Raw genomic sequence first — 24,151 nt, forward strand, 5'->3', positions numbered from 1 at the left:
GGTCAGACAGGCATTTTCAGGGGAGAACAGAGGGGAGGCATGGGCTGTGGGGTGGGGGGCAGGGAAGGGGCGCCGAGGGGTGGAGAGAGACACTGTGGGACCTGGAGAGACAGGCAGAGTCTGGAGGAGAGAGGAGGCTGGTGGGCCTGGGGAAGCACAGAGGGGAGGCTGGTGTGGGGACCGGATGGCAGAGGCAGGCCTGAGAGCCACAGGGGCGCAGGAGGGCGGTGGGAGGGATTCTAGGGCCCACGTCCCTCCAGCCGCCCCTGGACAGTTAATTTCTCTACATCTTTCCATTCACATCGCTGCACGCTGTGACCCCTTTCCTGACTGTCGCCAGCTCGGGCTCACGGTCCTTCTTCCCTGCCGGCCCACAGGCCCCTGCCTGTGTCCTGCCCCCAGAGCCCGCCCCAAGAGCCCCGCAGTGCAGTGCCTGTTTGCTGAGGGCCGGGCGATGGGAACTCTGCGCGGTGACTTTACACAGTTGGACCCGCAGAAAATCTGACAGGCCCAAAGCAACAGAATCTCGCCAACCCTTAGCCTGGCGTTCTTGCCCTGCCCTCAGGTCCACAGGGTAGGAGATGTTGTCAAACCTCATGCCTGGAGCTCCGAAGGCAGCTCAGAACCCCTGGGCACACAGGCTTTAGATTCACCCGGGGGTGGAGGGCAGTGGGCGAGAAGCCAGTGGGAGCCGCGGGTGCCCAGGCTGCGAGTCCCACCACAGCTGGCCAGACTGGGACAAGCACCTAGGTTCCTCCCCTCGGGCAAGCCTGCCTGGGGGTTGGGCCAGGCTGGAGGGCCTCTGCTTCCTCCCTCACCTCGATGATGTAATCTCTGCCGTCCTTGCTGTGGACGGCCTTGACTGCGCAGATGTCCAGGCCGCCAAACATTTCTGAGCAGCTGTCCACCCACAGCCTGTACCTGCAGGGATGGACCAGCAGTGAGTGTAGCCAGGACAGGGTGAGGGGCGGGGGGCAGGGGAGGGAGAGGTGGAGACAGAGATGGAGAGGCCTGCAGAGACACATGGAGAATAGGCTATGGGACAGACCCTTGCGTACACCCATTCAGAGATGGAGACAGGAAGAACGGAGATGTGGGGGGAAAGACAGAGGAGACAGACAGAGAGACAGAGAAGCAGTGGGAGAGACAGAATGGTTAAAAAAAAAGAGGCAGAGACTGAGATGGGCAGTGAGAGAGACAGACAGACAGAGAGAGACCAGAGAGGGAGCCAGGCAGGCAGGCAGGAGGCAGGTGGGATGAAGGAGCAGGACCAAGAGCTGGGAGAGGGCCCCGGCCCACCCAGCACCTTGCTGGCGCCCCAGTGGTGGGGGCGCCCCAGCTTGCCCCGCCCCACCCAGTGCCACCCTGGGCAACCGCTGCTCCAGCGGCTCTTTTCCCTTGGGAAAGCCTTCAGAAATCCTGCCGCTGCCCTCCCAGCCCCAGCGGCCGGGCTAGACGAAGCCTGCTGGGGGACAAAGAGCACATTCTGCCCTGAGCCGGGGCGGGCGTGCAGGGGAGCCCGGCAGGCTGCTCCGGGGCCAGGGGCCTGGCCCTCTGGACCTGCTGCTTTTGTTTCCTCTCCAGCCACTTGATGGCTGGGAAGCCAGTTTGCTTTGCAGGGGAAAGAGCTCTGCTCTGGACTCTGCCCTGCAACAAGGGGATGGTTGTGTCTGGGGTGCTTTCCTGGGCTTGCACTTGGCGTCCCCTGTGGTGGCCGGGCTTGGGAGGCACAGGGGCTCTGTCAGTGTTCTTGTTCCTCTCCCTGCTCTGCCGGGTCACAGGGGCCACGCCTGCTCAGAGATCCGCTTGTGTCTCTGAGCCATCAGCCTGGAATGAGGAGAGGTCATGGCCCATGCTCTTAGAACAACTCTGTCATCTTCCAAAGCTCACTGAGGCCCAGAGAGGGAGAGCGGCTTGGTCAGGTCACACAGCAAGATGGCAATAGAGCTTGGACCACCCCGACCTCCTGGCTCCTAGTTCAGTTTTTTTATTCACCTGCAGCATGTGAGATTGTAGAAGTAAAAGAAAGGATGGAAACTCATGCCTGTTAAGCTCTTACTATGTGTCAGGCATTCTGTGGGGGGCTGACTCCTCGATCTTTCTGACCCCCACACCAACTCTGTCAGGAGGGTTTGGAGGTTTAACCCATCTTACTGAAGAGGAGACTGAGGCTCCCAGAGGTCACCGAGTGGCCAGGCAGGCTCCCAGACCCAGATCCTGTCCGATTCCACGGTCAGGGAAGCTACCCTTCCTCTCAGTCAGGACGTCACGACCTGCTCTCTCTCAGCTGGGGAGACCAGCCACCTGGGCTCTTACTGTCAGTTCCCTTCACGATTTTGGGTGAGCTCTTCCCTCCTGCAGCCTCCGTCTCCTCTTTCTGAGAAATGGAAAGGCCCAGGTCCGACTGCGGTGACGTCAGAATCACCAGAAACAGAGAACGAAGCGAACGAGCGTGCAGTGAGGTTTGGGGCCTGCTCTGTGTTAGACGAGTCTCTCTGAGTTTTTAAAGTTCCCCACAGGGTTCTCACGTCCAGCCACATTTCGGGATGACCTTTGGTCCTTGGAGCGCTAAGAGCCCCCTGGGCTCTCTGATCTGGGCTCTTGTATTGGGCCCCAGTGGCCAAATGGTGGGGCACCTTCAGCTTAGGGAGACCCACACTGAGACCTACTTATAAATCAGGCTTCTTCTCAACGGAAGCCGGACGTCTGGCCCTAGGCCCAGAAGCAACTTCTTGTTACCTACCGAGTGCGCCCCCTGGGGCACAGTCCCCTCCCCGGGGGCCAAGGAAGGGCCTTCATGGATGGAGCAGTGCAGGAGACGGGAGAACATGGGGTCCCCTCAGCCTGGCACCCACCAAACCACACCGTTGGCTGTGCCCAGGGGTTAGGCTGCCTGGGGGGCAGTTGAGCCAGGGGGAGGGGAGGGGAGGGACCTGTTTATGGGCCCCCAGGGATCTCCCTTGGGGGCACAGGACGGTGGCGCTCTGTCGAAGGCCTCGGGGCACTCTCCGTGCTGCTGCTGAAGGAAAGCAGGTTCCAGCCAGAGTCAGAGCAGACCTATGGCCACGGTGGGCTCCTGCAGGGATGGCCCATGTGGGCTGAAACTGGGCAGAGCCAGCGACACGGTGGCGTGCTGGGGACATTTATGAGCAGCTCCTGAGGCCCTGGAGAAGGCTGGGCTCACATTCTGGACAGGCTGTGACTGTCCCACAAATGCCCCAGGGAGAATGATATGATGGCCCCAGACCTGGTGACGGGATGTGCAGGTAATGAGCACACGCCCCTGAGACTGGTTGGTGTAGGTGGGTTTCTGGATTGAAGGCCGCAGCTGCCACCTGGGGCTGAGGGAAGGAAAAGAAGCCAGTGCTGACTGTGTCCCTCCCTGCATGGGCCAGTACTGCTTAGGTACTGAGCATCACTCCCTCAATCAGCACTCTGACTTGGGTATTATTACCTCCAATTTGTAGCTGAAGAAGTTCAGGAAGGTTAGTTAACTTACCCTAGGTAACACAGCTTGGAAGAAGCAGGACCATTCATCCTTTTCCATGCTGCCTCAGCTTAGAGTCCCTGAACAGGAAGTTCCGTGAGAGGGACCCTGTCTGTCCTGTTTGCCACCCTCCCCCCAGGGCCTAGCTCTGTGGCTTCCCACTGGTGCTCAGCAAATATCTGACAAAGAAATAGGGGGGTGCCTCCCAACTCCTACTTATTCTTTACAAGGTGATGCTGGCAACACTTCCTTCAGGAAGCCTTCCTTGACTTCACCCTTGCTTAGTTCACATTGGCTGCCCCTTCTCTGTTCTCCCACTGCAAGCCCACAGCGCTTACTCTCACCCTATCATCACCCCACTCTTTGTCTTCTTAATTAGCTGGGGAGCCCGCAGTGGACCTCACCGTGGGCCTGCACAATGTTTATTTTCCTTCCCACTAAAGGTTTCTTGATACTGCTTGGTCCTCTGTCCCTCCCTAAGTCTCAGTCATTGTTCTAAGGTGGAGGGGGGCGGTCCCACTCCAATTTCCACTTGCACAGACTTGACATAGGACTGTCCAGTCACAGCAAGGCAGCTTTCTGAGCCACAGTGATTGGTTCAGGGGTGGTCATGTGTCCTAAGTCAGGCCCATTGGTGAATAAGGCTCAAGTCCAGGCTTTGGCTGAAGTGGAGGGGAATGAGTTTTCTTCCGACTGAACTTGATGCCGTCAGGATGCAGGCCTGGAGCCACTGTGGGCCGCCACGCGAGCGAGCTGGCCAGACTGAAGCCAGCAGAGAAGAAAGCTGAGCCGAAGCAGGTAGAATGAGTCCCAGCCTGTGGCCTGGAGCCATGCCACTGGGATTTTCATGGCCACAAGCCCATAAGTCCCCTTTGGGGCTCTAACCCATCTGATGCCTGTGCTGACACTTGCAACTGATGGAGTTCTCAGAGGGGTGGACGGGATGTTTTCCTCTCGGTCTCTGCTGTGCTCACACAACCTGGCTTGAGGTAGGTGGTCGGTTCCCGTTCACGGAGCAGACCTTTCTGGCCCCCAGGCCTGTGCTCGGCGCACCGCAGTGGCAGGCTTGCATGCAGGATCAGTGGTCATGCAGGGAAGTGTGTGTGCTCGTGCGTGTGCGTGTGTGTGCACTGCCGACCCCGAGAACAGGTGACTGGCCCTTCTCCAGGCAAGGGTGACTTGCAACAGTATCTCAAGGAGAAAGTCCTGAGGGACCCTCAGCCAGAGCTCACTGCTGCCGCGTCCACGGTTCCCAGGAAACCAACTCCTCCCTCCTTACACCGAGACGGAACTAAGTCAGGGAGGACCGGACACCCAGTGGCCTTGGTTCCCTGACAAGGACGCTTCCATGTGGCTGCAGCGTGGTGGGGGCGGGGTACTGGCAAGGATGCCCTGCTCTCTCCCTACAGCAGCTGGGCAGGGCTGGAAACACCCTTGGATTTGGAGTCGGGAGATCAGGATTCCATGCTCAGCTCCGTCACTGATCAGCTCTGTGACCCTGGACAAGTGACTTTCCCCCTCTGAACTTTCTTCTTCCATCTGTAAAATGGGGTTATTGTGATACCTGCCCTGCAGGTGCTTATGGGCCACAAAGGAGACTGTGCCCAGGGAAGTACCCTGTGGGTAGTAAGGCACTGGCCACAGGGCGGGGGGGGGGGGCGGCACTCCTCGAAGAGCCCTGGTTGTGTTCCTCACCCACCTCCCACCACAGCTGCTGCCTCTCCCCCGACCCCTCTCTGCCCCTCACCTCTCCGTCATTGCCACCTGCTCCAGCATGGCAGAGCCTGTGTTGGCCTTCCAGTTTCCAGAGATGGAGGTTCTCCTGCATCAGAACAAACAACACAGCGAGGGCATTAGGGACACCTTTAGGGACACCTGTCACTGCTCTGCTTTCCTTTTTGGCTTTGGCTGCTAGGAGGCTCCCATCCAAATATCTGGCTCTCATTCTAACGTATATTCTTAGGTACACATCCTGTCCTCAGCTTTATTTTTCATGTCGACTGCCTTATGTCTTGGATCTTAGGTCTCTTTTTTAAACTTGAAATTGAAAAATTAAGTTTAAAAGCCATCTACGCTAATGATGGAATCCCCCACACCTTGGCAGTATGAGCCCTGGGGATGCTGGAGTGCTCTGGCAGCCCAATACCCGTGTAGGGAAATAACCTGGGGAGATAAAATAGGGAAAATAACCCGTGGGGAGGGGTGGCCTCTTCTCCATGGTGAAGAGCAGGAGGCCCCTGGCCTCGTGCCCCTCTGGGGTCCCTTGTCTTTTCTTCCAGGCAGCAACCAACCCCACTTCCGGTGCCCCAATGCCCAAGGCGCTTTCCTGTGTCGAGGCCTCCACACCCCCTCTTCCCGTTGCCTGATCCAGGCTTTGTCTCCGCCGTCGCCTCCCTAAGTCCTACTCCCCTTTCAAGTTGCATCTGAAAGGTGACTTCCTGGCAGCCCACCTTCCCCAACTAGCACGGACCCTCCTACACTGCGCCCCACACCAGCGCTGAGTCATGCTGCTGTCACCTGCAATGACTGCTTCAGCGTCCTGTCATCCCTGAGGGCAGGGGACATGTCTGACTCATCCCCTGGTGTCCAGTGGGACCTGGCACGTAGCAGGTGAGTAAGGAACTGTGGGCGCACACAGACCATCGTCCCCAATGGCTAACACGCACTAACACGCACTCAGCAAAGACCGACCCAGCACAAGCAAAGTGGCAAAGGTAAAGCCATTCGTTCTACGGCCCAGGGCAGGCACGAGACTGAGATTAGAGGGCGGCTGGGAGAGGAACTTCTCCCAAAACGTGTTCTTCTAAAAGAGAAAAGACAGCTGCCTGAGGGGAGCAGGAGTAACTGATGGAGGATTACGGGCGTCATGACTGCTGAGGGACACCGACAAGCTCCCTGCTGGTTCAGCTTCATTCAGTTGACTCAACTGAACCCGGTGCAGTTTGGCAGACACTCACGGGGCCCCCCTGTGTCCCGAGAAATGGTCTGCGGGTGCAGGGGGGCCCCCTCCTCAGGCTGCTCTCAAACACCTAAGTCCAGGCATGGTAGTGTTAGCAGTTCACTCAGGGAGAGGAGGGCTCTGGGAAAGCAAAGAAGCAACCAGTCACTTAGTGTGACCCCAGAAGGCAGCCACCGAGATGAGTCCGCAGGGTGAGTGGGGACTGCCACAGTGGGCCTCCACCCTGGTGAGAGAGCGTGAGCACTGGCTCGAGTCAGACAGAGGGAGTGTGAGTCTTTTCCAGCCGTTGGTAGCTGTGCAACTGCGGTCAGCATCTCTGAGTCTTTATTATCTCGTTGGTAAGATGGGAATTAAAGTGCCACCCTTACAGGGTGGTTATGTAGATGGAAGGAAATACTCCCATAAATCTCTCAGTACAGTGGGTGCTACTATTACTTCCCAGAGAGTGGAAACAAGAAAGGAGGCATCCGATGCCAGAAGCAGCAGGAACAGGGCCAGACTGCTCTCCTTCCGAGACGATAACGACGGTGAGAGCTGATATTTAACGAGTGCCTTCTGTGTGTGAGACGTACGTCCAAGGGCTTCCTGAGCCCTGGCTTATTTCAGCCTCACTGAACCTAATGAGATGGACATTATTTTATCATCATTCCCACTTAGTGGCAGAAGCCACCAGCCCGTATCTGAGAAATGCTGTGCTCTTAACTCTGTCCGTGGCAGAGCCTGCCGCAGGCTTGGGGCGAACAGCCGGTGGGCCCCGAAGCGGTGCAGCTGCCGGGATGCATGGTGGACTGTAGACCGACAAAAGGAGCAATCCGTGTTGCCAAAGTGTGGCACGGACCCCCTTGTTGAAGGGGGCAGGGCCGGGGGTAGAGGAGCCTGCCGGAGGAACACTGGAAATGAGAGGAGACTATGACTAAACATGAAGGGAGCTGGGCATGAGCCCTGCACTGCGGTTGGCAGACTGTTGTTCCTCGTAGGGCTTAGGGCTGATGGTTCCGTAACCGTCCACACACACTGGGATTTTCACAAGTGAGGCGATGGAGGGGGACGGCAGGAGCCTGGATCTTCCCTGTGGGCATGGGAAGTTCTGATAGGCTGAAATGACCCATGCGCTACCAGATGAAAGTCTGAGGCCTCACTATGAACTCGATTTAGCTTTAGGCATAGACGATATTGTTAGACAGAAATAATTTCAGATACGTGTGTGTACACGGGTTAAGGTGCCCACACATCTCTCTCTCCCAGATCTGCCTGCTGAGAGGACCTGAGAGGTCACTCCAGCAGCGATAAGCACAAAGGCCCGAGGGCTGGGCAGCAAGTGGGCCCGAAGGCAGAGAGGCAGNAGTTCTGATAGGCTGAAATGACCCATGCGCTACCAGATGAAAGTCTGAGGCCTCACTATGAACTCGATTTAGCTTTAGGCATAGACGATATTGTTAGACAGAAATAATTTCAGATACGTGTGTGTACACGGGTTAAGGTGCCCACACATCTCTCTCTCCCAGATCTGCCTGCTGAGAGGACCTGAGAGGTCACTCCGGCAGCGATAAGCACAAAGGCCCAAGGGCCGGGCAGCAAGGCAGAGAGGCAGGTCAGGGGCGGAGAGGGTGTTCTACCCTGAGGGCTGCTGTGAGTCCCCTCCCTGGGACACGGGTCAGCTGGGGGGGCCAGGAAATGCTCTAAGGACAAATTGGAGCTGTCAGAGAAGAAAGGCTCGGCCTAAAGAATTCGGGGATGAGGTCATCTCGAGAAGAGAAACTGGGACAAGGTGTAGTCAATGTCAAGTGGGAACTCTAACAATGAGGAGAGCAGGACAGTGACATCGAGACGGACAGTGGAGGTTCCGGGGGTGTGCCAGACAGCCACACAAGAACGTTCCCCAACTCTGAGAGGGCAGGGAGGAGGTGACACCATCACCCGGAGGGCATCAGAGAGTGGAGACGGGTCTGGCTGGCCTGTGGGTGGAAGAGAGAGATGGGCGAAACAGGGCAGAAGCACCCCTTGAGGACTGGCTCCATCCCTTTGGAGAAGACCGGTCAGCAGCCTGCATCCTCTCCAGCTTCCCAGGCGGATGCAGAGTGGAGCTGTCACAACAGAGGCTGTCTGGCCCTGTACAGAAAAATGTGCTGGCCCCTGGTCCAGGCAATGCAGGTAGGTGCAGAAGCAACCCTAGCTCATACCTCAGTGGATGTGTATGGCTGTGATGGACAGCACTTTATTTATAGAAACAGGTGGCAGCTGGATGTGGCCTGTGGGCTGTGGTTTGCTGACCCTGACCTAGAACACAAACTCCAGTGCACAGAAGTGCTTGGAGATTACCAGCTGTCCACAGCCAACCATTGCGGTTCTCCGGGATGGAGCCATTCGCACGGCCAGGGCTCCATAAATGCTTGGCAAACAGGCACTGGCTAGCTCCCTGGGGTCTCATCACTTCAAGTGGGACCAACAACAACATTCCAAGGTGAGAGACAGAAGCCTTGGAGCAGATAAGACGTCTCTAAAGACTGACCCTCCCTCCTGGAGGAGAACTCCCACGCATCTTGCAACCACTGCTCCAGTGCGAGTCACCCTTGGCCCGAGCACCCCCTGGGGTGGATGTGTTGGATTTCCTGTCTCTCTTTCCTCCCCCCATCCATGGCACCTCTGTTTCCCCTGGGGAATGCCCTGCCCATGCCCCATGGCATCTTGGTGGCACTCAGCACCAGAGTCAGACTAATCAGACTGTTTCCGTGGAATCACAACCTTGACATGAGCCCCGGACAACGTGCTCAGGGCAGATCCGCCTGCCACCCGGGCACCATGAGGATGGTCTGTTGCTTCGGGCTGCCCTGGATCCTCAGATTTCTGAAACTGGTAATTGAGTGATTTTGTCTGTCTGCTAGTTTGTTTCAAGCTTCTGAATGTCCGTGGTTTTCTAATAAATCCCCTTCATAAAGCTCCATCAAAGGGGGCCCATGTGGTTTCAGTTGCTGGCAGCTGGAGACATCTGATACAGTCTCCTGCCGGGTGTTATTGGTTCCAGAGAAAGCCCTTTGCAGCCCACAGCCCCAGAACCACGTTTCTGTCAATTCAGGGCAGAGCTTGTCACTTCTCTGCTGGGAAGAGGACAGAAGAAAACCTAAAACTTTCAGCAAGGCATTCAAGGCCCTCCGTGGTTTGTCCCCGTTTCTCTCTTGGTCTTGTCTCCTACGGCATACATGTTGTATGTAATTGATGTTCCCCAAATGTGCCACGTGACTTTCTTCCTCTGGGGAGACAGCCCTTGTTTGGGTGGCCCTGATGGACAACACCCCTCAGCTGCAGACACCAGAGCAGCGGTTGTGATGGAGACAGGAAGGAGACTGGTGCCGTGCCGATGGGGCTCCGCCTGGGGCGCAGGACCCAGGGCTGGACCTGCACCTCTCACCTCCGCTTCCTCACACTCTGCCTCCTCCCACCGCTCCTCCCCGCCCCCAACCCCACCAGGACTCACATGTAAGCCTTGTAGTTGGATCCAATTTTCTGGATGCGGATGTCGTACTTGGAGTCGATGAAGGCCTCGGTGGTGGCGTAGGTCTTGGCCATCGCCACCATGCTGGTGATGTCCTGGTAGTCATGCTGGTTTTCTACTTTGATCTGGGTGGGAGCAGGAGAAGGCGCATGCTACCCACCCGATGTCCTCGGAGCACCCACCCAGTGCTGGAGTCCAGTGCTTCATACATATGACTTGGAGAAGGTCCCCCACCTAGCAGGGGACAGGAACCTAGGAAACCGGTCATTCCACTGCCTACCAGTACAAGAGGAAGGACCACCACTTGGGTGGTCAAGGGAATCCTTATAAGAGAGGTGAGGGCTGAACAGGGTTTGGAAGAAGAATTGGATTTTCAGATGGACTATGTAGCCGGGGGACTCTCTGGAGAGGACCGAGCAAGGGCAATGCAGAGGCAGAAGGAGCCGCGTGAAGTGGGGGGACAGGCAACGGGTTCTGACGCCAACAGGGCAGGGCAATGGGGGCGGCTGAGGGGTCATCAGAGAAAAAAGTATATAGCAGAGAACGATCCTCAGTAGCTCAGTTAGGGGCCGCCTGAAGGCTCTGGAGAGCCCCCGAAAGAAGGAGAGGGGTTTAAACTAGAAAGAAACCTAATTTGTGTTTCAGACTAAATCACAAAACGGTTGTACAGAAGGTTGAACAGAAAGGTGTGACATGGGATAGAGACCAGTTAGAAAGAAGGGAGTGTGTGTGTGTGTGTGTGTGTGTGGAGGGCGTGTGTATGGGGGTTGTGTGTGTGTGGATTGGTGGGAGAATAAAATCACTCAATTGTCAGTTTCAGAAATAGAGGATTATCAGATTCAGAGGATCCAGGGCAACTCCAGACGCATAGTTTGTGGGGTATGCATGTGGTGTGTGATGTGTGTGATGTGTTGCATGGGTCGTGGGTCAGATGTGATGCTTGTGCATCCAGGCAGTGTGTGTGTGTGTCTGTGAGTGCACACGCACTGGGCCAGGCTAGCTCTGCTAGGCCAAAGGCCTGGGGGAGAAACTCCTGCTGTTTACTGGCCTAAGGCCAGGGATACTGAGGGGTGCCCTGCGGTCAGGGAGACGTCCCGGGAGAGACTGCAAGGCCAAGTGCAGGGGATGAGGCCAAGGCTCTGACCACAATTTAAGACAGAACAGAGGCTGACTCCCAGTGGCTGTAGACAGCTGGGTGGGCTCTCCCCTACCCTGTCACCCTCACCTGGACCACAGAAGGGGTCTGATGCTGGGCCAGAGGTGGGTCAGAGCCCAGACCCCCTGGAGGGACTGGGTGGGTGCTGGCAGCCTGTGTGGGAGGCTGTCCTGTCCCCACAACCTTTCTTTCCAGCCCTTTCCTGCCTTTCTCCAGGGCTCAGCATCGCCCAGACAACTCCTTTTCTCCATGGTGCTGCCCACTCACAGGTACCCCGCCTTCAGCACTCACAAAGCTTCCTCACGGCTCTCCTGTGGGGCCCAAAACAGGTCTGTGAGGCAGGCGGGGTGGGCATTAAAACGGCCATTTAACAGGGAACCTGGGATTCTGGCCTTGTCTAAGGCCCAGAGCAGCGAAGCACGGAGCTGGGAATGAAACCGACGGGCTCCCAAAGTACAGCCTTTGTCTGAAGCCCCTCAGCACGTCCACAAGGCTGCTCTTCCCCCATCAGACCACAGGCGGCGATGGGGAGACAGGCTTGGCAGAGCGCTCTCCTTGGCTCTCCAAGAGGCCCTGCCTCTCAGCAATGACTCCGAGTCCCACCCTGCAGGGAACATAAGGGTGACCAGGCAAGAGTTCCCAATTTCCCATTCCTTTTCAAGCTCATCAGCTCTTCTTTTTCCCAGTGGCGATGACATTGTGCCTCCTCCCACTCAAGGCCGAACCTCCCCTTTGTCCTAGGATTTCTCCGGCTGACAGCTCCCTGTCCCCTCCTCCTTCAGAAATGGGACCCCCTAAGTTTCATCTGAGTATCTGGTCTCTCCGTTAAAGATCACTTTGTTCCAGCCTCCCTGATGTAGATACGGCCAAGTCTCCGAGTCTGGTCAACGAACGTGTAGCGATGCGAGCAAACTCTGGGTGGTGCCCTGAAGACAAAGGGAATCTCCCCTTTCCCTTCCCCTCCTTCTGCCTGGCTGGGCTGCAGAGCTGGTGGTGGGGGCTGGAGGTGCCCTCCTGGACCACAGGATGGAAGCTGCACATTAAGGATGACTGAGTAACAAGATGGAAGGAACCTGGATTCCTAGCATCACTGAGTCCCCGATCAGCCTTTTGACTGTTATGCTCAGAATCTCACATCAAAGACCAGCACACCTTAATCGGGTGTAAGCTATTGTGACTTTGATCTTTGGCAGAGCAGCCAAACTATACTCCCACCATGTATTTTTAGTCCCTGTTCTCAGCTGATTCTTTAACCTTTGGATCAACATGAGCGTGAGTCCTCCGTTCTCCTCAGAGTGTTCCTGCTTTTCATACCTCAGCTCCTCACTGCTTTCTCTGCCTCTTCACCCTCATGGCCCACCCACTCCGAAACCCATTTCTTCAGATGTCACTCTCCACCCCTCCACTGACACCGATTTGGCAAATGTCACCCTTGACCTCCTCATTGGCGAACCCAATGGACCCCTTTGACCCTCGTCCTGCTCTGGGGCTCGGTGGCCTCGGAGATTGGTGACGTGCGTGAACACGTTGTCCTTCTGGCTCTCTTCCTTTTGTTCCTGGCTACTTCTTCACAGTCTGTATTGCCTCCATCTCCTCTGACAACCCCTTCAATAATCACAGTATTGTATCCTCAACCACCATTTGGGATCCAGTAGAGAGAGTTAGAGTTAATAAAATGAAAGGATGTTGCGGGTGGGGGCAGAACTTGCAGTGACGGCTTGTCTAATGCAGCGTTGTCACTGGTGGCTCGGAAAGGACTGGAACCTCTGCACCTGGGTTTCCAGACAGCGCAGCGCCCGAGGCAGGCTGTCTCTGAGGTGTCTAGTCACCCACAGCATCCATTCTCTTCTTCTGTAGTCTCGACACACGCTGCTCTGGGCGCGCATGACCACCCAGAATGAGCCTTACACTCCTCCGTCTCCCTGGCACCTGGGTGTGGCCACGGACCACATTTTGGCCAATAGGATGTGGACAGGAGTGGGGGCTGAACTCCCGGGTCTCCAGTTTCTCCTTTCCTCTGCCCGCTGCCTGGCCTGTGCACCACCTCTGACCTTGTGGCAGAAGAGCATCGTTGCAGGAATGAATGAACAACAGGATCAAAGGAGCCTGGGTTCTTGAAACGAAGGAGTTTGCACACCAGCCCTGGGCAGCTTTGGCCCAGACCATCATGTGAGAGAGAAAGTCCTGCTTTGTTTAAGTCACCTTAGGTCCTTGTTACAGCTGCTGAGCTTTGTCCCAATTATTAGAGGACCCCTGAGTAAATATTTGCTGAAGTGCCACACATGCGCTCATTTATCCACTGCACAGACAAAAGACAGTGAAGAGAGAAAGCATAAATGTCAGGGTTGGTTTAATTAATTAGTCGATTAAGTAGTGGCCAGTCCATCGTCCCTCCTCTGGTCACGTGGTGGTTTGGGGTGGGGATGCTCAGCCTGTTGTCTCCGGGAGTGAGGATATGATGCAGGACTCTCAGGTGTGGGCTTTTCCAGAGCCCCAGGAGAGGCCCTGGCCCAATGTCCCCAGCAATTTTATGTTCTTTTCCTTACAGAGGGCCTCCAAATTGTGTAATGCCGGGCCCCATAAAACCGACTGCACGCCTGCCCGCACCCATGTCTGCCTCCCATTAGACCGTGAGCTTCTCCAGGACAGACAGACAGCGCGTCTCCTTCTCAGTGGTGCATTCAGGATGCTCTGAACATGTTTGCTGGGTTGAGTTTAAGGAGGTTGGCTACAGATCCGCTCATAACTCGGGAAGGGGCAAGGGAATGAAAGGAAAAACAGGGAGCTTGGAAAAAGGCAGAGAAAATGTGTCACAGGAAGACTTAGTTTCCTGAAAATGCTCAGAGTGAATTCTGTCACGCCCCCTTGAGAATGTGAGGAAGGCAGGGACTCGGGAGAAGGGGCCAGGGGGCCTGAAGCCAGGTGGGTGCTGGAGGGGACTCTGGCATGGTCCTCCAGCGCAAAGGCTGGCTGTGGCGAGGGAAAGGGTGCTGGGCATGAGCAGCCACAGGGGTGGTGAAACGGCTGCTGGCCTGGGGAGGCGTCTGGGCATCCACTGTAATTACTAGCTCGAACCCCCTCTGAGTGGTCCCAGACACAAGCTGACAACAGAAAGCCCTAAATAAGCTGGGAGTCAAGATTATGCACTTGTGTCCCTGAGTTGGGGCCCCCGTGAAGTCCCCATGAAGTCCCCGACACTGGAGACTCACCCACACCCCTGCCTCCCTCTGCCCTCCTCTCTCCTTCCTGTTTCGTCTCTCCTTTGCCCCTTATCTACCTTCTCTCCCTCCCCTTCTCCCCCCATCCTTCCCTTCTCCCTCTCCATTGCCTTCTCTCATCCCTTTCCTCGTAATTTTAATGTCATCCATCTCCTTTTTGTCCCTTGTTCCTTTTTGCTTTGTCACTCTTCTCTCTTCTTTCTCCTTCACCTCCTTCTCTCCCTCTCTGCCATTTTTTCTGGGCTTCCTCTAAGGGCTGCGTTTCTCCTTCCCTCTGCTTTCTACTTCTTCACCCTTCTCCCCCTGTCTCTTCTTCCTGCTTCCCCTCATTGAATCCCTGGTCGGTTTCTCCCACATTTCTCCTCCTCTCCTGCTTTTTGAGTTGCATTGCCTCCCTTGGGTGTGTGCGTGCGCATGCACAGTGCGCTCCAGCCCGAGGGTGAGCAAGGAGGGTGAGTGGAAGCAGAGAGGGAGAGTCACTGGAGAGAGGAGTCAGGATGTGGTTCTGAAACTCGATAGGATTCATTCAGGGGTTTCTGGAGCACTCAGAATGTTTCAGATTCCATGTTTCCTGGGGTGGGAAAGCCATCTTCTAGATCCTCAACAGATTGTCCGCTACTGCTTGAACCCCTCCAATAGCGGGGTGCTCACTACTTGGCCAGGCAGCTCATTCCACTTTAGAGAACTCATTCTGCTGTGGGCCACACCGAGAGGGAATGAATGGTCCCAGTTACTGATCATGCAGGGCAAGTCCCCACCCTTTGCCGTGGGCCTGTTCTTCACCCACTTGAAAAGAGCCACCCAGGTGTGCCTGTCACTCTCTGCTTTATCCCACCCTAACGAGACCTGACTCCAGACCCTTGACTACCTTGAAATGTTCTCACCTGACAATAGCTTAAACCACGTGGTACCTGGAATTACACACCATGCTCCCCATGCCGTTTTACCACGGAGACTGGTAAAGACCATCACAGCGCTCTAGCCGGAATACACCCGCACAACCCTGCCTCGGGGCCTTTGCACCTGCCGTTCCCGCCTGCTGACGTGGTTCATACCCTCCCTTCATTCTATTCTCGGCTCCAGCCTCACCTTCTCAGAGCTTCTTCTCTGGTCACCGTGTATGAGGTAACTCCTCCCACCCAGTGCTCGTCATCCCACTGAGTTTCTCTTTGCAGCACTTTCGTCCCCACAGCGATCTGTACGTTTGTTCGTTGTCTTCCCTCCCTGCTGGTCCACTGGAACGTAAGCTCTGCCGAACACTGCATTTTATGCACTTATAACAGCACTCGGGGAACAACAGGCCAGTGCATTTGCTTAATGATGAGATAAATGCATGTAAGTATTACAGATACGTTTTGAGTGCCCATTATATCCAGAAAATTACTCAGTGTTTTTCCAGATACGATGCTGGAGGCTGAGGATGCCATAGGGGACACGAGATTTATGACTGTTATCCCAGGGTGGCTTTGAGCCTATTAATGATCTTGTCTATTAATACTGCTTAATGCAATGGTAGCTTTTCTAAGATCCATGTGGGACCTTGTCTAAGCTAATATCTCCGGGTCATTTTAAATTCAAGATCCCGAGCATCCCCATCTCTCGAAGCTTAGGCGCCAGTGATACTGTTCCCAGAGCAGGTTCGAATGCAGGGATGACTGGGAAGCTCTCACGCCTTCCTCCATCCTTCCATCTCCCGCTGTTGATTCCGTCACTCACCTGGTAGGTGTCCCTCTCAGCTCTCCCTACACCTGTGATTTTGGTGCACCCTTCCTACACCTAATTCTGGCTGTTTGACCTGATTTAAGGTACTTCTCTGAGCTTGAGTTTCTTTATCTGTTGAATGTGATGATAACAACTGCTCTGTAAAATTATTATGATTTTTAAATAAAATTATAGTGAATGTCTAAGGACCTCCTTAGCAGTGTCTTGCCCCTAGCAGACACTCAATGAAAGTTGGTTCTCTTTATTTGGATAACCATTGAGATTCTTTGCTGACATGGAAACATCAACCAACACTTTTTATTTTTAGAGAGAGAGGAAGAAAGGGAGAAGGAGAGGGAGAGAAACACCCTTGTGCCAGAGAAACATCGACTGGCTGCCTCTCGCGTACCCACAACTGGGGACCTGCCCCACAACCCAGGCAGGTGCCCTGATGGGAATCAAACCTGCGACCTTTCAGTTTGCAGGCTGGCACTCAATTCACTGAGCTACACCTGCCAGGGTTCAACACTTCTTAACCCAGTCATCCAGCTACAAATCTACCTCCTGTATAATTATCCTCGTTAATGAGGAAAAGTTCTACTTCGTAGATGAATTCCAGCTCATAAACGCAGAATGACTAAGAGCATCACAACGTCACCTTTCTACAATAGTCCTCCTAATGCAGTAACAGACCTAGGCGATAATGGTCAAGGCCAAGAACACTAGGAAAGGCTGATGGGGAAACTCCTTGATGCGCAGACCAGGCAGACCACACCTGGCCTCACGGATGGATAAGTCTTCCATCTGAGAAGAGTGACAATCTGACACGATCATGTCTCCAGATAAACACCCACCAGAGAAACACCCACCACCAACTAGAAGGTATTCTTGCCAAAACCCAGAACCTGAATCAGGACCAGCGTCTATGTCTGACTACCCATTTATAGGAAAACACAAGCCATGAAGAGACACCATGCCACTGTCATCAGCCAAGTTCAGAATGTAGGAAATTCTACAGGAAAGTAACCATGTTTTTCGTCCAATGAATAAATAACAAGAAAAAGACCCCACAGGGAAGGAAACGGTTACAGATCAAAAGAGACTTGCATCATGCCGACTGTGTGAAATAGGAAGGCCTGTTTGGGTGCAAGGAGAACACATCCATGAACAGGGGACTATTGAACATGGATTGTGTATTAGACGATATTGAAGAATTGTTACTAAGTTTTGGGGTGTAATCATGGTGTTTGAATGTGTTTTAAAAGTCCTTGTGTTTTAGAAATATACGCTGAACTGTTTAGAGATGGAATGATGTGACAATTGGGATTTGTTGTAAAATAGTCTGGTGAGCCACGGAGACCAACCGGATGCGTGGTTGTCAGGAGCTGGGGAAGGGGGCACAGGGGTGATTGCTAACGAGTATGGGGTCTTGGAACCGTAGAGTGGTGAGGGTTCCACCTTGTGACTATACTACCCCCCCCCACTGTAGTGTACATTTTTAGAAGGGAAAATTTCATAATATGAAAATTAGATGTCGTCTTTAAAAAATGAAAGAGTACCTGGGGCATTGGACAGGGCATGCAGAAGGTACGGAAAGCAGAACTGACCGTCACTGACCAGTGGCTAGAGTTGGGTGACTGTTTACACGGTCACAGTTGGCCATTTTCTCTTCTTTTGTAACATTTGAAAATTTTTATCATCATAAAAGTTTTAAAAAAAAGGACTTAAGGAGGAAGACCAATAATGTGGGGACATAAAATTGTGTTTAGAGGTTAAAAGTGAGTGTGGCAATGTCTGGCCAGGGGTGTGACCCTTTTATGTGTCTGTTATGGAAAGGAAACTCTGGGCAGTAACGTGACTCAGTCTTCCTAAGAGGAAAAACAACGAGGCACCTAAGAAGAAGTTACAACTGTTCTTGGAATTAACGTCAGTGGAACGTTCTGGGCTCTTCCTAGGAGGACACTGTGAAGCGTAACAAGTGTCAGCCGTGCTCTCTGAGGTTCCTCTAATGTCCCTGCACGTAGGCTCGTGCACTCTGTTGCCCCCTTAGAGCATGAAGCAGAGAGAGCAGTCTGCAAATGGCCAATAAAATGCAATCCAGCGATCGCTCGGATCCGCTTTTTATAGTTTGCTTTTTATGTGGAAAACTAAAATATACAGGTACACATGTATATGGCAAAATGTCAAAGGTATAAAAAGGAAATTTAATTTAAAGGTATAAAAGGAGAAATAATAAGAACCCCTCTTACTCTAAACGCTCGGCCCCTTGGTGATGAGACTTTTTTTGGCACTCTTTGGGAAACATTCCATGAATATAATAATTTAAGAAGAAGTAAGACGGGTCTCTTCCTATTTGTGATATCTAGTTTTATGTGCCAACTTGGCTGAGACTGGCACTCAGATATTTGATCAAACATTATTCTGGATGTTTGTGTGAGAGGGTTTCGGATGAGATTGGCATTTCAGCTGGTGGACTCTGAGTACAGCTGTTACCCTTCGGAATCTGGGCAGGCCTCATCCAACCAGCTGCAGGAGTGACCAGAACATGAAGCCAACCTCTCCGGAACGAGACGGAACTCTGCAGCAGGCAGCCTTCGGGCTCAAACTGCAACGTCGGCTCCTTGCTGGGTCTTTGGCCTGCCAGCCTACTCTGCAGATTTTGGACTTGAAATTGTGTAAGCCAATATCTTAAAATAAGTCTCTCTCTACATATACACACTTTGTATTGCTTCTGTTTCTCTGGACAACCTTGACCAAGCTCTGTCTCAGAGCCAAGGCAAGAAGACAAAGAGAGATGCTGCCTCCCAAAGGGAGCTGTGCCTTAGACCACAGTGGCCACGAACTGGTCGACTCGCTCACATTGATATAACAGAGTGGTGTTGCTGGAGATTAAAGACATCGAGATGGTGATGTCTTTGGAAAAAGTTGTGGCAGCCTACTCCTCTTCTTGATATGTCTGGTAAGGGCGTCAGTGGGACCCTCAGCAAGACTGACAGGTGTTTGAGAAGTGAGGCGGGGCTGGTGGCCTGGGGCTGATTCCCTCCCAGGCCACCTGCAGCCGAGCATCTCAGCCTTCGGGTTACCCAGGCGAAGAGTGTGAGTGGTCCCTCTGGACCACAGGGAGGCTGTGAGGAGGAGGGGCCAGCCTAGAGCTGTTTAAAATCCTGCGGGGAGGGAGCCAGGCTGACAGAGAGAGGCTGCCACCTCTACCGTCCAAGCCACCATCACCCCTCGATGCAACCATCTCCTTTAAAAATTCTCTTGTCCACGCCAAAAACCTCAAGCTGATTTCCTCAGAATCTCTGGGCCTTGGCCAAGGCACTGGTATTTTGGAAGCTCCCCAGGCAGTTGTGTGCAGCCCAGGGTTAAGAAGCACAACCCAAGATCATGTGGATCCCGGTCATCTCTCTTTTCCTCTCAGCCAAACTTGGCCCCACCGCAGTGCCTTTGTACTTGCTATTCTTTCTGCTTGGAACAGTTTTCCTGAACACCTTCCCGTGGCTGTTTATTTCAGGTCTCAACCCTGGTGACCCCATAGTGGAGGCTTTCCAATGGCGGGGGATGCCAAGTAGCTGTTCTTCCCCGCTCACTCTGGGAAGTCTCTATGGAATTACCCCGGTTTATTGTTATTTCTTTTTCCTTATGGTCTTTGACTATGTGAAATTACTGTTAACGGGTGCACTATCTCTCTCTCCCACTCAAATGTGAGCCGATGTGACCAGGGACCTCCTGTGTCTTTTGGAGAGACAACATAACAGAGTAGTTACGAATGCAGGCTCACATTCCAGCTCTCTCATGTACTGGCTGTGTGACTTTGGGGTAGTTGCTTAGCCTCTCTGTGGCTCACTTTCCTTATCAGCAAAATGTGGATGACTTGTTGACATAAAGTATCTTCTCCATATCACGTGTGGATAACTTGCTGGATTATTGTTGAACGTTGAACTGTTGTTGAGTATTACATGAGATATTACATATAAATGGTTCAGAAGAACAGTTGGCTCATCACAAGCACCTGATAAGTGGTAACTATTATTATTATCGTTCCCTCCTATAACCTTAACACCCAGCCTAGTGCTTGGCGCGCTGTGGGTCCTCGATAAATAGCTGCTGAAAGAGTGGATGGAGAGGCCGATTGCGGGGCTAGCTGGGGAAGGGGGTCTGGGCAGAGGGAAGGAGGTGCACTGGCCCTGAGACTGCTGCTGCCCCTGGAAAAGAGGCTCACGAACATTACCCGAAACCTGAGCCTGGACGCCCTATGGAAGCTGAGGGCCAACAGCGATGCGTGCTCTTCAATCCAACTTCCCCTCAGAGGGGAACTCAGGAACGGGGCCAAGATCCTTCCCAGATAATGGTTTGTAATTCATCTTGATCCAGAGACACAAGGGCACCTGGAGGGAGTCCACGGCCCTATTTCAATAAAGTCTCGCCCCGTCGAATCTGTCTCCGTCAAGTTCCTATAGGAGGCCAGGTCTGGATCCCTCCCTGATGGGATGGCTCAGACAAGTTGTTTTTTTCAAACAACGACAAGGGCATGAGGCAATTTACTGAACCGGGTTATTTACGAACGAGCCAAAAGCTGGGAGGCTCCGTACCAAGAATAATAGCCGGGCCTTCAGAACACTTGCTCTGTGTTCTTCCTTTCTGGCAAGAACGAGCTGGTGGGGCCAGCTGGATAGCCAGGCCACTCCTAGTTTGCGATAATAAGACCATAACCTTGCCACACAAATGGATGCTTGTTTCTCAGTTTTTATAACAGGAAGATGTGCGTCCAGCTCATTCCAAAGTGGTGTCTGTTCACTAGAGAACCAGTTCGACGGGGTGAAGAGGGACGGGCTCCATCTCTGCTGGGCCCGCTAGGCGCTCGCCAGCCTTGCAGCTGCTTGGCTCTCCAGCTGTTCAGTTCAGAATCGATTCCTGAGCTCAGTCAGCATCAAGAGCTTTAGGAGAAGCGAGTTGAAAGTTGCAAAGAACCTAATAACGTAGAAGTTCCCAAACTTTCTGGGTTCACAGCTCCCATCTCAAGAATTACCCCCCGGCATTCCTGGGCCAAAAGTAACACCGAGCACTTTCATTTACTAAGTAGTTAGAGCTAAATAGCTTGATAAGGATTTATGTCCTAACAACTTGGCAATTATTTGAAACACACACACACACACACACACACACACACACACACACACACACGATATTTTTATTTCATTTTAAATAATGACAATTACTAATGGAATGTGTGTGTTTGGCAGGCGCTGTGCAAATTCTCAAACCTCGGACTCAGAGCGGACACCACCACCCTCATTTCCTATTGCACACGGATTTTCATAGGGTCCTTGCTTTTTAACCTGACCAGCTCCGCAAACCCAGCTTTGCAAGGATGCGACACCATTGAAGGGAGCACGTTGTGATGTGATGTTGAAACTGAGAGTCCCTCGGCTAGTGATCTGCACGTATCTCACAGAGGCCAAGGACCGCTGTTTCTCCTGAAAATTTAAACTACGCTGCCCGGGGACATCTGGACGCAGGGTTTGGGAACCAGGGGCCTGGTGTTCCGTGTGACCTTTGACACTCTCCCCTAGCAGTAAGTAACAGAAGTCTCTGGGTAGCATCTGTCCCCGGGAGAAAACCTCCCCGATTCTCACAGAAAACGTACGTCTGAGAAAGCCAGGGGGCAGAGTCTCCAACAAACCAGTCTGTAGGTTAAACCTGTCTGTACTTCAGGGAAAGTAAATGCATACTACACTTGTGAAGAGGGTGTAAAGTCTATTCAAGATTGATTCATCAGGATCATGTCCTCAGCGTGAAGGGTTAGTGGGAGTAAGCTCACTTATTCAGGGTAGTCCTCAAACATATCTGAGATAAAATAAGATAAAATGCTCATGTCGCATTTAACACATGATGAGACCACGGTCTGTGTCACGGAGGAGCGCCATGGGAGAGGCAGGGGCGGACAGACAGTTCAGTGGAGGGGGACTGTGCTATTGTGGAGGCCACCGCAGGCGCCGTGGGTGTGCAGGAAAGGGACCCTGAACTAGACTGTGGGGGGACAGGGATGTCCCAGATGGGCCGCTGGACCCCACCCCAGCAGGGGGTGGTAATGATTTTAGAGAGAAGGGTGAATTAAATCCAGAGCTTCTCTTCCCCTTTAAATCTCAAAATAACGATTCACTGCGGGTAATGTTATGGAGCTTTACGTATCTCAGTGTTTTCACACTCATTCTTTTAAGCCACCTCACCCACTTTTTAGTGAGCACTAACTGTGTACCAGGAAATGGACAACACAATTTACCTATATGACCTCATTTAATCTTCAAAAACAACCCACAGGACTCCCAGCTGTGACATACCCACATAAGCCCTGTCTCTGTAAACAATTGTAAAGCTGGAAAGAATGTATAAGGGGAACAGTTTTTTGAGGCCGTGGAAGTAGTCGGGCAAGGCTGTGACCTCAGAGGAGGCCAGTTCGGAGGGGGAGCCCCGAGCTGGCCCGGCCCCTCCCGCATGCCAGGCTGCTCTGGCCTGGGACACGCTGCACCCTGGGCTCCGGGCACCTCCTAAACCCCAGCTCTTTCCTGCCTTGGGCCTTTGGCCTATGCTGTTCCCTCTCTAGAAGGTTCTTCCGTCCTGTTCCTTGCCTGCTGGCTCATTCTCGTTCTTCACATCTTTGCTTAAACGTCACCACCTCGGTGGTCTTCTCTGATAGCTCCATCATGTTTTTCTCTCTTTTAACAGTCTATTCTTCTGCTCAGTACTGAGTACAGTTTATACTTTTGTGTTTATGTGCTCCTGTGTATACTGTCTGCCTCGTCCACGGTTTCTCATCCAGTGCTCAGCATGCAGTAGGTGCTCAATAAAGAGCTGTTGAATGAAGGGAGGAAGGGAGGATGAATTAGATCGGCCCTTTCCCTTCCTGGGGGGTGGGGTGGGGGCATGGGGAGTTAGGAGGAATGTGGGGAGAGAGGGGATTCCTCCTCTCCTTTTGCCAAAGTGACTGAACCTCAGAGGTCTCACAGGACAGGTGGGAGCAATCCTCATGAAGGGTTCGGGACGCGAAGACAGCATACGTCCACTCAGAGAATCCTCCCAGGAACCTGGAGAGGGAGACGTTGTCCTCCCCACTTCCCAGGGGAGACTCAGAGAAATGAAGGACTGGTCCAGGTCGCTCAGCTAGTAAGCGGAGGGATGGGGGACTCAGACCAGGCCTGGTGAGTTCAGAACCCCACGACCTGTTCATGACCCTGTCCTGCTTAGAAAGCAAAGGATGGAGGCAACTGTCTCTTCTCTTATTTTCTCTCTTTCTCATATTTTCCCTTTCCCCACTTACCTTCCTCTGGTGCTTTTGCAAGCTCTACTGACAGACGGACTTGACTTTGCTGGCCAAGTGCGGCTCCTGAGAGCACAATGGGGCAGGTGCTCAGTCCCTTCCTGGAGAGACTCGGGGAGGGAGGACGAGCTGGGCCAGCTAGACTCCCCAGCCAAGGCATCCCCCAGCTGAAACTGTGGCCCTGATGACTCACTCTGGGGGCCCCTTGGCCAAGGCAGCCTGGGTCAGGGGACCCCAGTGTGGCTGAGACTCCAGGCTGACTCACAGGGCAGGCTGCCACCCCCTGAATCACCCACCCACCTCCGGCTGGAGAGAAGAGGCTGGGGGGTTGGGGTGGGGCCCTGGGCTGGGACCATGTGACTCATCCTGCGAATAAATAATGATGATGATCGTAATAACAATGATGATGGGTAACAATGACAGCTACCCTTCATGAGGGCTTTTTATACGCCAGGTGCTATTCTAACAGCTGTATATTAACTTACTCAGTCTTCATAACAATGAAGCACTTACATAGTAAGTACTATTCTTCCCACATCTCGAGCATGAACAAACCATGGCCCAGCAAGTTTACATACTGGGCTGCAGGCCTCAGAGCTGGAAGAGCTGAGATTGCAACCAAGGTCTTTCTCACTCCAAAGCCTAGCCATTCATTTGACAAATACGGACTGAGCCTCCACTGTAAGCCAGGCACTGTCATAGGGACCAGGGATACAATGCTGGAGCTGGGCGAGAAGTTACTAAGCAAATCTATGACATATTAGGTGGAGAGGAGTGTTGTGGGGAAAATCAATTAGGCTAAGGGGGTTAGGGCTTACTGGA

The 24,151-nt window shown here is 53.3% G+C and overlaps 1 protein-coding gene across 1 annotated transcript in view; it reads right to left on the reverse strand.

The window, feature by feature from the left end:
- The window catches only part of SYN3 (synapsin III), a 372,954-nt gene that overhangs the window by 13,184 nt on the left and 335,619 nt on the right, over positions 1–24,151 (reverse strand). The window contains exons 7-9 of the mRNA XM_037068439.1: positions 9,919–10,061; positions 5,235–5,309; positions 819–921 (exon numbers count right to left, since the gene is read on the reverse strand). Of these exons, the coding sequence (XP_036924334.1) occupies positions 819–921; positions 5,235–5,309; positions 9,919–10,061 (321 nt within the window). The remainder of the gene's footprint in view (positions 1–818; positions 922–5,234; positions 5,310–9,918; positions 10,062–24,151) is intronic.

This window comes from Sturnira hondurensis, unplaced genomic scaffold (assembly GCF_014824575.4).
Source record: "Sturnira hondurensis isolate 20B ecotype Veracruz unplaced genomic scaffold, ASM1482457v3 Scaffold0017436, whole genome shotgun sequence".
NCBI lineage: Eukaryota > Metazoa > Chordata > Mammalia > Chiroptera > Phyllostomidae > Sturnira > Sturnira hondurensis.